Here is a 14,550-nt window from a genome sequence, read left to right as displayed (position 1 = left end):
TGTGGTTGATTGAGAGTATTGGAGGAAAAAAATGTTGGTCCATGTAAAAGTGATAAGCACAATCACAATCTACCACATAAGATTATTGGATCTCATTTATATTAGAATTTTGTTTAAAAAAAAATTATACTTCAAACTTTTTTTTTAACAAACGATGGTATCTAGATTTCTTCGAGTATCACGGACTATTTCCTCTAATGTATGTAGTCTCAGTCCTACACATACCAAATTATTTGCAGAAAGTAGTTTCTTATAGTGACCCTAAAATACTGGTAAGAATATTACTAATTATCTTAGGAATATCATCATGAGATTTTAGGAATCACGGAAGGGGTTAGACTTGAGACTAAAAGTTATTTGCAGGGATTAGTTAGTTTTTTTTTTTTTTTTTTTTTTTTTTTGAGAAGGCTGGATTAGGTTAATTAAGAGATGTATTTGGACACCGGTAAACTACACCTCAAAATATATAAAAGAAAAGAAAAACAAAAACAAAAGGAATAAAAGAGAAAAAAGAAAGAAAAAGAAAGCAACGACTAGACAGAGCCGACTTTTAACCATCTCTAGGGGGATTGAGGTTTTACTACAAAAACCAAGCCCCAACAACCGCCTCTGAGACTGTCTCCTATCCTCTCTCTCTCTCTCAAAAATCTTAATAGACAGTTGTGTTGTTTTTCTGGTCATATGTTTCTCTTTCCAACTTGTCCAGAACAAAAACAATACTCTTAACTATATTACAACTAAAAAACCAGTATGCATAGTATTAGCATTCTTATTCTCGTTCTCGTTCACTCTCTCTCTTTGAGCTTTTTTACAACCAGAGCTTTGGATCTGGAATCAGATAGAGCAGCTCTGGTTTCTCTCCGTAACGCCGTTGGAGGACGCTTAAGGCTATGGAATATCTCAGCCTCTCCATGTTTATGGAACGGTGTTAACTGCACACAGAACAGGGTTACAGTGCTTCGGCTTCCTGGGATGGGCTTAGTGGGCCAATTGCCAGTAGGAATCGGAAACTTGACCCAACTGATCACTCTGTCTCTCCGTTTCAACGCGCTCTCTGGGCCTATACCCCCTGACTTTGCAGACCTTGCTCTGCTTCGCAACCTTTACTTGCAAAACAATTCACTTACAGGTGAAATTCCGGGGTTTTTGTATGATATGCAGAGTCTTGTGCGTTTAAATCTTGCTCATAATAACTTTTCAGGGGAGATATCGGATAGGATTAACAATTTGACGAGGTTGGGTACTCTGCTTTTGGAGAGGAATAATTTTTCTGGGCGAATTCCTGATATCAATATCTCGAGTTTGACTCAGTTTAATGTTTCTTTCAATCGGTTAAATGGGTCGGTGCCGGAAAGGCTTTCGGGATTGCCCACGAGTGCTTTTGAAGGTAATTCGCTCTGTGGGAAGCCATTGGAGGCTTGTAGTGGGAGTGGGAGTGGGAGTGGGAGCGGGAGCAAGTTGTCTGGTGCTGCAATTGCTGGGATTGTGATCGGGTCGTTTATTGTGTTTGTGATCGTTATGGTGCTTTTGATTGTTCTCTGTCAGAAGAGAAAGAGTAATAGGAAAGATTTCGTGCCGGCGAAGGGTAGGGATGTTGAGATTCCGAGAGAGAAAACGGTGGTGGAAGAGAGTGAGAGTAGGAGTACTATGTCTGTGAGTGCTAGTGCGAGGAGTAGTAAGAGTTTAGTGTTCTTTGGGAATGCGGTGAAGACTTTTGATTTGGAGGACTTGTTGAAGGCATCGGCGGAGGTGTTAGGAAAGGGGACTTTTGGGACTGCATATAAGGCCACTTTGGAATTGGGAATGGCTGTGGTGGTGAAGAGGTTGAAGGATGTGAAAGTTTCGGAGAATGAATTCAGGGAAATGATTGATGAGATTGGAAGGATGGTTCATGTCAATTTGGTTACATTGAGGGGTTATTATTACAATAGAGATGAGAAGCTTCTTGTTTATGATTACATGCCCTTGGGAAGCTTATCTGCACTCTTACATGGTCTGCATTTTCCTCCTTGGCTTTCATGTCCTAATTACTTTGTTTCCTTTCCTTTTTGGCAAATTTCTTGATAGTGGGTTTTATTATGTCTATATTGTGCTACCTCGTTTAGGATCATCACCGGCATTCTCTATTCACTGTTGATGGATATATGTTTTGGTAGTATAATCATGTCTCTACCATCATTATTTCACTTGGCTCATGTCTGTATGTATTTCTTATTAAATTGCTATTCTAGATAAATTATATCTGCCTATTTCATTATATCTCCTCCAATGTTCTTGTTATGTGTCTTCAAAATTTACCATGGTTTTATGGAAAATTGATGAGATCTTTGGTCAAGAACCATTATGATTGTCATGAATTCTACACAATTAGACCTATTAGAGACAATTTCTCAATGCTTCTACAATGTAAACTTTATGGTTGGTAGTTTGTTGGAAACTCATATTCTACTTGCTAAACGGATTAGAAGTAAAAGGAAAATTTTTTTTGTTTGTTTGACACAGATGAAGACATGCAGTAATTTTGTTGGTTTATCAGTGTTTTGATATTCAATTTTTCATGTAATATATAAATTTGGATTTCTTTAAAATTCCCATCCATTCCTAAGACGGTAAAACCACATTGACCGTATTGATATTTGTGTGTGTGTCCGTGTGCAACTGCAATTGTGCATACAAACTGATCTTTTATGTAGACTTATGCTTGCAATTAGTTCATTTCTTTCTGACTTTGATGCTGGCGTTTTAGTATTTCTGTTCATTGGGTTAAGACCAGTGCTTTGATTAGTATCAATGCTAATGACTTCGATGGTTTCACCGTTTCAATTTTTACATGTTATTGTACCGCAGTTGTGGAGAAGTTCCCATTCTCTCACTGAAACTTGCGTTGATTGTGCAATTGAAGATTCTTGTGAGTTGTCTTGGGGGGCTTGAATTGTGATCACATTCAATTGAAATGATGTATGCGTTTGCTACTTTTTCCTTTTTTGTCCCTCTGCCAAATGTAGAATTGTGCTTGCTTTGTGTGTCTATGACTGCAATGCTAGTGATGAAAGACCATGTATATCTGTTCATTAGTCAGGAACTTTCAGTTGAGCTCTTTTTAAATCCATACCAACAGAAAAGAAGTGTCAAAAATTGAAAAACATTGAAAACTGGTATTTGTGATGTAAAACATTTTATTTGAAAATTAAAGTCAACTGCCTTTTCAGGTTGAGATCAAAATTCTGGATTAAAGACATGAAAATAACAGATGGAGAGGTGCTTTTCCTGGTTTACTGCATTTCTAATTTCATCTATTCCTCTGTTTTTTCACTGCAGGACAAAGAGGGTCTAATAGGACTCCATTGAATTGGGAAACCAGGTCTGGCATTGCTCTTGGAGCTGCTCGTGCAATCACATTCATTCATTCACATGGCTCCACATTCTCCCATGGTAACATCAAGTCATCAAATATCCTCCTCACCATATCGTATGAAGCTCGGGTCTCTGACTTTGGCCTCGCACGTCTTGCGCTTCCCACCTCTACCCCCAACCGCATTGATGGTTATCGTGCCCCGGAAATCACAGATCCTTCAAAAGTATCTCAAAAAGCAGATGTCTACAGCTTCGGTGTACTGCTATTGGAGCTGCTTACAGGGAAGCCTCCCACTCATACCTTGCTGAATGAGGAGGGTGTGGACCTCCCAAGATGGGTCCAATCTGTTGTTAGAGAGGAGTGGACTTCTGAGGTTTTTGACACCGAGCTTCTTAGGTACCCGAATGGTGAGGATGAAATGGTTCAACTCTTACAGATAGCTCTTGAATGTACTGCTCAGTACCCAGATAAGCGTCCTTCAATAGCTGAGGTGACAAACAAAATTGAGGATCTCTGTAGTTTTAGTTCACAGCAAATGCAAGAAACCAGTCCTGAATTGTTTTATGAAGAAGATGAAGGGCTCTCACAGCAGTTCCACTCTGCAAATTCAGGTGCACCGGCATCTTCAGTATAGAAGTCTTCCATTATTGCACTATATTCTCAATTGTTTGTTTATTCATGGGTTGTCTTTCTGAAGAAATCAACTCTTCAAGCTCCCTTGGCTTCATTTTTCTTTTATCCTTTGGCCTTTGCCAATTTTCATTGTAGGCTTTTCTTCCTCCTCTTTAGTTTACTTATTTACAGTATTTTATAACAAGGGGGAATTTCAATGACATTATTTTTATTTGGTTGGGTCCATATTGTCAATGAGAGTTACACTACTCTAGTTGGGTAGATTACTTTTGTAATTCCCCACTCTCTCTAGCTTTGATGCTAATTTGGTTTGTTGGATTTACTTATTTTATTTGGCATCCTGTTCGCAGTCAATATTCTGTAAGGCTGGTCTCAGATTTGAGATTTTATCAGGTGATGTGCTATTAGCAATGACATACAAGTATTACATGGGAAAGGAGTTGAGTCTATCTTACTTGTCAAACCATTTTATAGCCTGAACTGGACTTGTTCATGGAATCTTACTTTCGTAATGTAATGAACGCAGCCAGAATGAGAAAACTCATCTAAAATTTCCGTTGAAACCACTTTCAAGTGACCATTTGCTAATACTAGATGCAACCTTGGAGAACTCCTAAAGTTGAAATGGGAGTCAAAAGTGAATAAAGACACTTATTCCCTGCAAAATGCTTTACTATTTCCGCTGATTTCCCACATAAACAAGATGCATATATTGAAGAAAGACTGGATATCTCAGTGTTTCCCATTTTAACATGTTATTGGGGTCATCTTTCTTTGAGAATTGACCAAGCTTTTCTTTTCTTTTCAATTTTTTTTTTCCTTTCCCTTTTTTTTTTTTTCCTTTTTCTTTTTAACTTTAATACCTTTTACAAAATGAATTAACTTCGCAGCTATATTATTTAAGTTATCTTATGATGCAAGGGAGGAGAAGAGACAAATAAATATGTTTTTTATGCTTCACGTAGAATTCTAATTTGTTGAAACTGAATTGTACCAGTTGGTTTGAAAAGCAGGAGCGTAGAAATTTATTGATATTTGCTTTTCGGGTGGAATGAAAGAGACTTTAAATTAGATATAATGGTGCTTTTAACAGTATTAAAATGTTAGGTTGTGTGTCACTATTACACTCTGAAAATTTTTTTTTTTATTAATCTCTCTGATAATGATATTTTTATCATTACGATTGGATTTCAAGAATAAAGAGAATCGTTTAAGTAAAAAAGAAGAAAAAAAAAATCTACTATCCTTTTGTTGTTGGTAATAATCGATATTTATAAGCTAAGTAGCTGAAACAAAGTTACGAAGACAAAACTTCTAATAGTATAAACACAATCTATCATAATAAAGCAAAATACAAATGTCTGCACGGGAACTATATATGATAAACAACAAAATCTTTGTCTAACTGAGGTCTCATGTTGGCTATCGCATTCAAGCATTAGTTTACCTTGTGAAAGCCGTGCTTCATTTTCACCTAATCCCTTTCTAATATCTATTTATAACGACCAACTTAATATGGAAAATAAATGCCTTAAATATGCTTAAAGAATTGTCCCTTTTTAAAAAATAAAAAATTGTTTTTGGGCTGAATAAAAAAGTGCCTTAAATATGCTCAAGAAACGGTCCATTTCAACCTCAAAGGCCAATCATCCATTATGGTGAGCATATTGTCCAATTTAATATATAGTTTGACACTAGTCAAGGTGACCATGTTGTCCCGGGTACTATGTGGGGTTTGTACGAGAATTGGCCATGTCATTGGGTTCTAACTTCGAAGCCTCACTTTTTTCTTTTTGTCTTTTTGGTGAAACCGTGAAAGCGTAAATTTATCACGTTAAGGATGTATTTGGATAAAATTTATTGCTGAAAATTGAAAACTAAAAATACTGTATCAAAATAATTTTTAAATGTGTGAATAGTATTGTGGGACCTATTTTTAATTAAAAAATGACTGGAAATGAAGTTTGTGGGTCTGTGAACAGTGCATGAATGCACTGTTCACGGAAGAAAAATGCTGAAAAGTCAGAAATATATGGCTATTGTTCATAAACAGTAGCCGTTTGTCCCCCTAAAACGCGTGTTGCAGCAAAAAAAAAAAGTGAAACGCAGGAATGCAGACGCAAAAACGCAACGTGGATCCAAACGCCACCTAAGTGGTGGCTTGATATAGTTTATTTTTGCATCTATTCGAAAATGGAATATTTGGATTTTATTTTTTTTTCCTATAAAAAAAGAGTAACACTTCAAAAAGTTTCACTTTAAGAAACTGCAATTTTAAACAAAATCAGCATTAAGAAACCACCAATTTTGATGGCTACAAGCTCATAGAGTCAAAATATGACACAAAAAGTAGGGATGGGCTTCGTGATTTGACTGATTTCCAAAAGAAAACTCTGTGGTCTTCCTAATCTACTCAAAACGCTCAAAGCATCGGCTGTTCCATGTGTGTATATGTATATGCTTCCTAATCCCAGTTGTGTCATGAGATACCTCAAATCAAAATGTCCTCGCCATCTTCATGCATGGAGAGAGGAATGGATGGTTGCCGTTAAAGATATCAAGATCCAACCTAATCAAGACTCAACTTGGTGTGAAAGCAAATAAACCATAATTTTACTTGAATTGTAAGTATTGTAACTTTGGTTTAATGTATTGTAGTTTAAGAATATGCCTACTATAAATATCATGCTTTGCGTTCATTGTAATATATATTGTAAAACACAGAGCTTATAAAGATGTAGACATATAGCCATTAAGGGTTTTCACAATATTGGGGTAAAGCCTTGAGATTAATGCTGTTAATTTACAGTGGTTTTCTATAATAATGCAGATTTTTAATGCAATCTTTATGACTACTAAGTGGAATTGTTGCATGGTTCATACCTTTCTCAAAAGTTTGGAATGAACTGTTCATTCTATTTGAGGAGAAGACTTTATAGTACAAAAGCCACCCCCTCCCCCTTCTTTTTTTAACGGCTAAAAAGGTTTTAGTACAAGATTTTTACCCCAAAAAAAAAAAGCATAAATTTGATTCCTATTTGGTCTTGAGAAAAATGTTGTCTCTTTGATAGCTCCCTACTTCTCTCCTATGCAAAACCTAGTTGCTTATTGCCACATGATTATTATGTACATCAATATCAAATATGTGAGAGAATGTTAGTGTATATGCATGCCCTTACAGGGTCACACAGTCAAAGAAACCTTAGGACTTGATAGTTGGCACTGATGCACAAACAATCTTTGACTGCTCTTTAATTTAGTTTCAATTGTTTCCTATGCTTTGTAGATTAATAGATCAAACCAGGAGTGGAAGTGTTCATGTAAGAGTATGCACCAAAAACAAGAAACAAGCACACTTTCCTCGTGCATACTTTTACATGAACGCTTCCTAGCATAGTCCTTTCCAGGAAAGTTTGTCTATCAAAGTTGAAATATATGATACATTGTTGACAAGGATGACAAGTTGAAAAGAGTCAAAAGACTCTCTTTAATCCGCTCCATATCCGATCCTAACCTTCTTTGAAGTCATTGAAAAAGCACTTAAAAGCTTGAACATCCCTTTTTAGGAAAATTGTTTTTTTTTTTCTTTTATTTAAATGAAAAACAACATTTTGGAAAAAGGATTTAGAAGAAAACATTTTATTAAAATTTTGGATTTTTGGAAAGAAAATTAATTTTACTGTAGACATTTTTATTCATGAAAATTAGGACATCCATTTTGAAGTTTTTTTTTTTTGGAGAGAAATTTCTTTTAAAAAAAAATTGAAAAATTATTTTCATTTTGGAAAATATTTTCTACAGAGTTTTGGAAACTAATTATTTTATGGAAAAACGGTAAAAAAAATTGAATTTTTTTAAAGAAAAAATCAGTTCCATAGAGAATTTGGAAACTAATTATTTTATGGAAATACGGTAAAAAAATTGAATTTTTTTAAAGAAAAATTCAGTTCCATAGAGAATTTCTATTTGTTTTTGGAAAGGTAGTTTTTTATTTATTTATGAAAATGGAATTTCCATGGGTTTTTGGAAAGTACTACCTTTTTTTAAAACACTTTACTAAGGATTTATTCCTCCCCCCGCCCCGGGAAAAATGGTTTTTAAGATCATTGTTTCGCAAAATGGAGTTTTCCAAGGAAAACAAAGTTTATTTGGAAAGGTTTTTTTTTTTTTTTTTTTTTCGACAAGAAGTTTATTCAGAAAGTAAGTTTGATAAAAACCTATTGTAAAGTCTTTTAAGTTTGGAAAACTTGAAGTTTTTTCCGAAAAATCAAGCCATTTCAATGTATAGATTAAATGGATTTCGGTTGCGTTTGACATTGGCTGAAAAAGGCAGCTTTAATTTTTTACTATTCTACTTATTTTTCCTACTATTTCACTTATTTTTGCTACTATTTATAGGTTTCATTGCACTTTTTGGTACTATTCATAGGTTCAACTGTACTATTTCAGCTAAATTTTAGTTTTATCTACAGTATTTTCAGCAAAAAAAATTTTAGTTTTAGCTAAATTAGTAAGCTATTTTCAAATGGATCTTCGATTGCATTTGGTTTTGGCTAAAAAATGCATATTTTTTCACTATTTAACTTATTTTTGCTGCTATTCAATTTATTTTTGCTACTATTTATGTGTTTTATTAAACTTTTTGATATTATTCATGAGTCCTACCATATTATTTCAACTAGATTTTAGCTTTATATACAGTATTTTTAGCAATAAGTTAGTTTCAGTTAAATAAAATGTTCCCAAACAGACTCTTCAAATGCACGGGACATGCAATACTAGTTTCCAAAATCAATCATTCTTCAACTGATATGTATACGCATAATCATCAAAGATCAACATTAGCATGTTATTATGGAGCAAGGGTAAGAAACTTTGTAATCAAAAAGTGCACGTAACACGAATGGTCATATCAGGAAATTCTCATATGATATATGCATTATTTGATTATTTAAAGAAAAATTAGATCTACACTCCTACATGGTCATAACATCCAAAGCATGTTTCAGCAAAAAAAAAAAACTTCCTAAGCATGTTATCATGATTGATCATATCATGGAACAAAGACATTATCCAAGAAGAAATTAGATCTACTCATACATAACCATAACTAATCAAGCATGATAGAAAGCATCTTTTAAAAGAATCTCATACTGGGAAACTTACACATCAAATGAAAGCATACTATCAAGTCTCAAGTAAAGCTATCCAAATATCCTTCTACAAATAGCATCACATCATAACATAAGTTAGGTAATTGAGAGGGGAAAAAAACAATATATGTAAATGAGAATAGGATTAAAAAACACATATCAAGATGGACTCTATAAATTTTTTACCTTAACTTATTGTAATGTCAACCTAATTGTTTTAGTTACACACACGCTGATACACACACACACACCACTGGCGAAGCCAGAGGGGGGCGAGGGGGGGCACCTGCCCCCCTGACTCACACATTTTTTTTTCTTTTTTTGTTGTATTAATAGTCACATGGTGGAAAAAAATAAAAATAAAAAATAACTTCTACTTGTTGAAAGTGACCAAATCATTCCTTTTGTCTTGTCTACTTGCAACTTGCTCCTATTTTACTATTTTTTTATATCATTATTTACATAATTTTTACTATTTATGATACTTTTCACAACATTTTATCTTTGAATGATGCTAGAGATATTACAAATTTTACTACTTATGTCTTACAAATTTGCATGTCACCAATCACAAAAATAATTTCAAACATTTATTCATTATATTTTTTAAGTAACACTATTCATATTTTTACTCCATCAATTTGTAAATTTTTTAGTAGCTATGAATTTGTTGTTTTTGTTTATTTATTTTAATAATATGAAATATATTCATATTTGCTTACAATTGTTTATTTATTTTGTTATTATTGTTAATTAATGTTTTTTAGATAAATTTTACTTTTAATATCGTCTTTTAATTTTGCCCCCTCTAAACTAAAATCCTAGCTCCGCCACACACACACACACACACACACACACAAACACACACACACATATATATATATATATATATATATATATATATATATATTCTTATAACAAATAAGACAATGTTTTTTGAACCACAACACACATAATGAATTAGTATTTAAATAAATATATTAGTTAGTAAATTAATATTTAAATAAGGTTTTGATTTTACTTTCTCAAAAAAAAAAAAAAAGGTTTTGATTTTAGAATTTGTATCCTACACCATGAATAACTACTCCCTAATTTTAAGACCATTCAATTTTTAGACTATAATAGACTAATAGGAGCAACTATATTGTACATCCGATGTAATATACTTCTTTCTCTTAGAAATATTTATCCTATGTGTGGGTTTACACAGAGAATCCACCTCTATGTTAAAACAATTTTTAATATTTTAACCCATGAAATGGATCCATGTCATCTCTAAGTGCTGCTTCACAATGTTTTAACATCACTTTTACCGAGATAGAATCCACATTTATGTTAAAGAATTTGTAATATTTTAAACCAAGAAATGGACCTATGTCATCTCCAAGTGCCATTCACAATATTTTAACATCACTTCTATCGGGATCACTACCAACATCATTTTCAATCGATATATAGTGTTTTTTTAAGTTGTCAAGAATGGATTGAGATATCACAATGCAATAACACTTTTGATGGCTAAAATTAAAAGTTAAGAAAACTTACTTTTAATCTCTATTTGTTAATCAAAATTTTTAACTCTTTTATTATTATTTTACCATCTAAACTTTTTCCTCTCATAATCGTGATTTACAACTTGTTGATGCTTATTTTAGGAAGCCCAGTAGCCAAGAAGAAGCCCAACAATATGGGCAGAGAAGAGTTAGTGGATTGATGGAAAAACCAATGAGCTTGAATGGCAGAAATAATGGATCATAGGCCTATAAAGTAAATAAATGGACCTTGAGGAAAGCAAACGAGCCTAAAAGGGTTCGGAGAGGGAAAGTAACCCATGGGCAGTATGTGATGTAGAAAAGTGAGAATGGGCCGCAGTAGACCCGAAGTAATGAACTAAGAAAGTAAGGGGTTGAGGGAAAGCCCATAAGCCCCAAGGATGAAAAATAAGGAAATTGGGCCAGGAAGGCCCAAAAGAGTTAGTAAAAGCCTATGAGTTTGCAGAATTAGAAAATGGACAAAGGATGCCCAAGGAAAGAAATGGGACAAAAGAGCTCACAAGTAATGTAACGGGTTGAGGAAGCTCAAAGTAACATAAATGACCATACTGAGTCGTTGAATTAAAGAAGATTGGGTAGCAGGCCCAAAAAGGCCCAACAAGCACAGGTCAAATAATACCACAGCAAGAATAGCAGAGTGTTATGGTAGGAGTGGCAACAAGATTACGGAATGAGCAAAAAATGGGCTAAGAGGGGGAAAACCCACAATCTAGAAAGGCCTAGCCCCTGAAAGGAGCAAGCCAATAAAGAATGAAAGAAAATCATAAAACAGTTCACGCCATAAGAGGTCAAGAATGAGCGGTAGAATGCACAGACGAGCCTCCAGACCACAGTAAACACATGAGCAGCGGACAAGCTTTTGGCGTACACGGGAAGTGGAGCACGCGTAAGGCCCAAGCACTACCAACCTGTACCCAACCAATACAGGAGTGGTGGGTCATGAGTTAGATGTAAATGAGGGTTTGGTCTGGCTGTGGGGAGAAGGGAAAGCCTATTCTGGGGTTCCCGCCAAAACTCTTTTAGGGGAAATGTCCTGCTAGGATGACATACCACCCAAAAGAGGAAGGGTAAGCTGGAATCACTAGGTGCATGCCATGAGGGATAGAAAGAGAGATACCCATGTCGTGGAGGATAAGAATGCCACAATGAACAAGAAAACAAAATAGTCTTCTTTATCTAGTAATGGGGAGTGGCACAGCCAGCCCAGGTAAGTGGTGCTGGCTGGACAGTTGACAAACCAGTGGGTGGTCGGAGGAACACCCCAAACCAGACAAAAGTAATTAAAGGCTAAAATGGTAAAAAATAGTCACAGCCGGCAGTATATAAAAGGTCCATGCTGTGAACAAAATCATCATCGTAACAGTAGTAATCACCACAAGAGTAATCATCATCACACCACACAAGTAAGCACTAAGAAAGAAAGAAAAGAAGGGGAGGAAATTGAATTAGCAAATAGAGAAAAAAGAAACAGAGAATTAGGAAGAGAGTGAGAGAGTGTAGAATGGCAGGCATACACCAATAGGCTTTTTTTCCTTCTCTCCTTCTAAAAGCCTACTCTCTGTTAGGGATAAACAACTCGTTTGGGCACAAGCCATTTAAGCCCGTTCCCTCAAAGTGTGTAATTTTCGCAACAAGATCCTCGTGCGAGGTTGCCCACATTGAGGAAGTGGTTCCCTCCTTGGCCTTAGTCCCGTGACAAAACTAAGCGCGACAAACTAATCTTTCCTTCTTTAATTTTACCAATTATTGCTATCATCTTTACCATTACACTTATAATGTGTTCTTTTCCCTTACTTTAATTAAAGATTTCTTACTTATTTTTGTTTAACAATAATGTATTCCTTTTATCATTGTTTTATTGCATTTATCTGTCATAACCTTCTGTAGCAACTTCACCTGCCATGGGCATGTGACTAAAATTTTGACAAACAGGGCATAGTTTGTGCACAACACACATACATAACCATAATTAATCAAGCATGATAGAAAGCATCTTTTAAAAGAATCTCATGCGCGGAAACTTACACATCTTTTGAAAGCATACTCTCAAGTCTAAAGTAAAGCTATCCAAATATCCTTCTACAAATAGCATCACATCATAATATTAGTTAGGTAATTGAGAGGGAAAAAAACCATGTAAATGAGAATAGGATTAAAAAACACATAACAAGATGGACTCTCTATAAAATTTTTACCTTAACTTATGTAATGTCAACCTAATTATTCAAGTTATATATATATATATATATATATATATATATATATATATATATATATATATATATATATATATATATATATTTTTTTTTTCTTATAACAAATCAGACAATTTTTTTGAACCACAACACACATAATGAATTAGTATTTAAATAAATATATAGTTAGTAAATTAATATCCAAATAAGGTTTTGATTTTAGATACCCTACGTACACCACGAATAACTACTCCCTAATATTAAGACCATTCAATTTTTAGACTATAATAGACTAATAGGAGCAAGTGAGCAACTATTTTGTACATCCGATGTATTATACTTCTTTCTCTTAGAAATATTTGTCCTATGTGTGGGTTTACACAGAGAATCCACCTCTATGCTAAAGAATTTTTAATATTTTAACCCATGAAATGGATCTATGTTATCTTCAAGTGCTGCATTCACAATGTTTTAACATCACATTTACCAATTACCGAGATAGAATTCACCTTTATGCTAAAGAATTTGTAATATTTTAAACCAAGAAATGGACCCATGTCATCTCCAAGTGCCATTCACAACATTTTAATATCACTTCTATCGTGTTCACTACCAACATCATTTATAATTCATATATAGTGTTTTCTGAGTTCTCAAGAATGGATTGAGATATCACATAATATCACAATGCAATAACACTTTTGATGGCTAAAATTAAAAGTTAAGAAAACTTACTTTTAATCTCTATTTTTTTAATCAAAATTTTTAACTTTTTTATTATTATTTTACCATCTAAACTTTTTCCTCTCATAATCGTGATTTACAATTATAAAAGTTAGACTTTTTCGTAGTTGTACTCTAGTTATATGATGTATTATAAATTTAGTTTAAAAAACTAATTTTACAATTTTGTGTATTTATACTACTATTTAAGGAGCTTCTTCTGTTTGGATTCCTCATTTTTTTTAGTTCAAAAATGCCCCTACACCCTTATGTTTAAGTAGAGATAAAACTAAAAGACAATCAGGTAAAAATACAAATCTAACTCCCACTAAAATATTGCCTAAAAAATAGGATTATTCTCCTCTTAATTTTCAAATTACTTTATTCACTTATAAATTAAATTCTTAAAATAAAAATTTTATATATAAATATAAAATAAAAACAGTTTTTTTTTGCTAAAAAAGAAAGCCTCATCATACGCGCGAAGTCATTGTGATGAGGCTAGTATTCTAATAATTATTATTGTTTATTTTAAAAAAAAAAGTTTTATAGATAAACTAAACCTACTCAACGGGGGAGGTAGGACTGTAAACGAGCCGAGTTTTGTCGAATAGTGAATGTTCAAGCTCAGCTTGACAGCAAAGCAAAATGTTCAAGCTTGACTTGAGCTTGATACAAGCCTACAAACAAACATTCAAGCTTGAATTTGTTATAAAGTATAAAAGCTTGAGCTCGGCTTGGCTTGGCTTGGCTCGGCTCGACTTTGCTTGGCTCGGCTTGGCTCCGTTCATTAGTCAAGCCAAACTTGAGCTCTATATCAAGCCCAAACTCATGATCAATATCATGTTTTTGAGCTTGATATCCAATACAAGTATATTGTCAAGCATATATCAAGTTTATTATCTAGCCTATTTGGTTTAGATGAGTAGTCTCAACTT

General features: G+C 33.9%; 1 protein-coding gene across 1 annotated transcript; it reads left to right on the top strand.

The window, feature by feature from the left end:
- The first annotated feature begins 617 nt into the window (after positions 1–617).
- LOC142637871 (putative inactive receptor kinase At3g02880) lies at positions 618–4,326 on the top strand. The gene is made up of 2 exons (XM_075811827.1): positions 618–1,993; positions 3,319–4,326. Exons 1-2 carry the CDS (start codon positions 751–753, stop codon positions 3,987–3,989), a joined length of 1,914 nt encoding a protein of 637 aa, XP_075667942.1. The 5' UTR covers positions 618–750; the 3' UTR covers positions 3,990–4,326.
- The last annotated feature ends 10,224 nt before the right edge of the window (positions 4,327–14,550 follow it).

The sequence above is a fragment of the Castanea sativa genome, chromosome 1 (assembly GCF_040712315.1).
Source record: "Castanea sativa cultivar Marrone di Chiusa Pesio chromosome 1, ASM4071231v1".
Classification (NCBI taxonomy): domain Eukaryota; kingdom Viridiplantae; phylum Streptophyta; class Magnoliopsida; order Fagales; family Fagaceae; genus Castanea; species Castanea sativa.
This window is presented reverse-complemented; position numbering and strand designations above follow the sequence as displayed.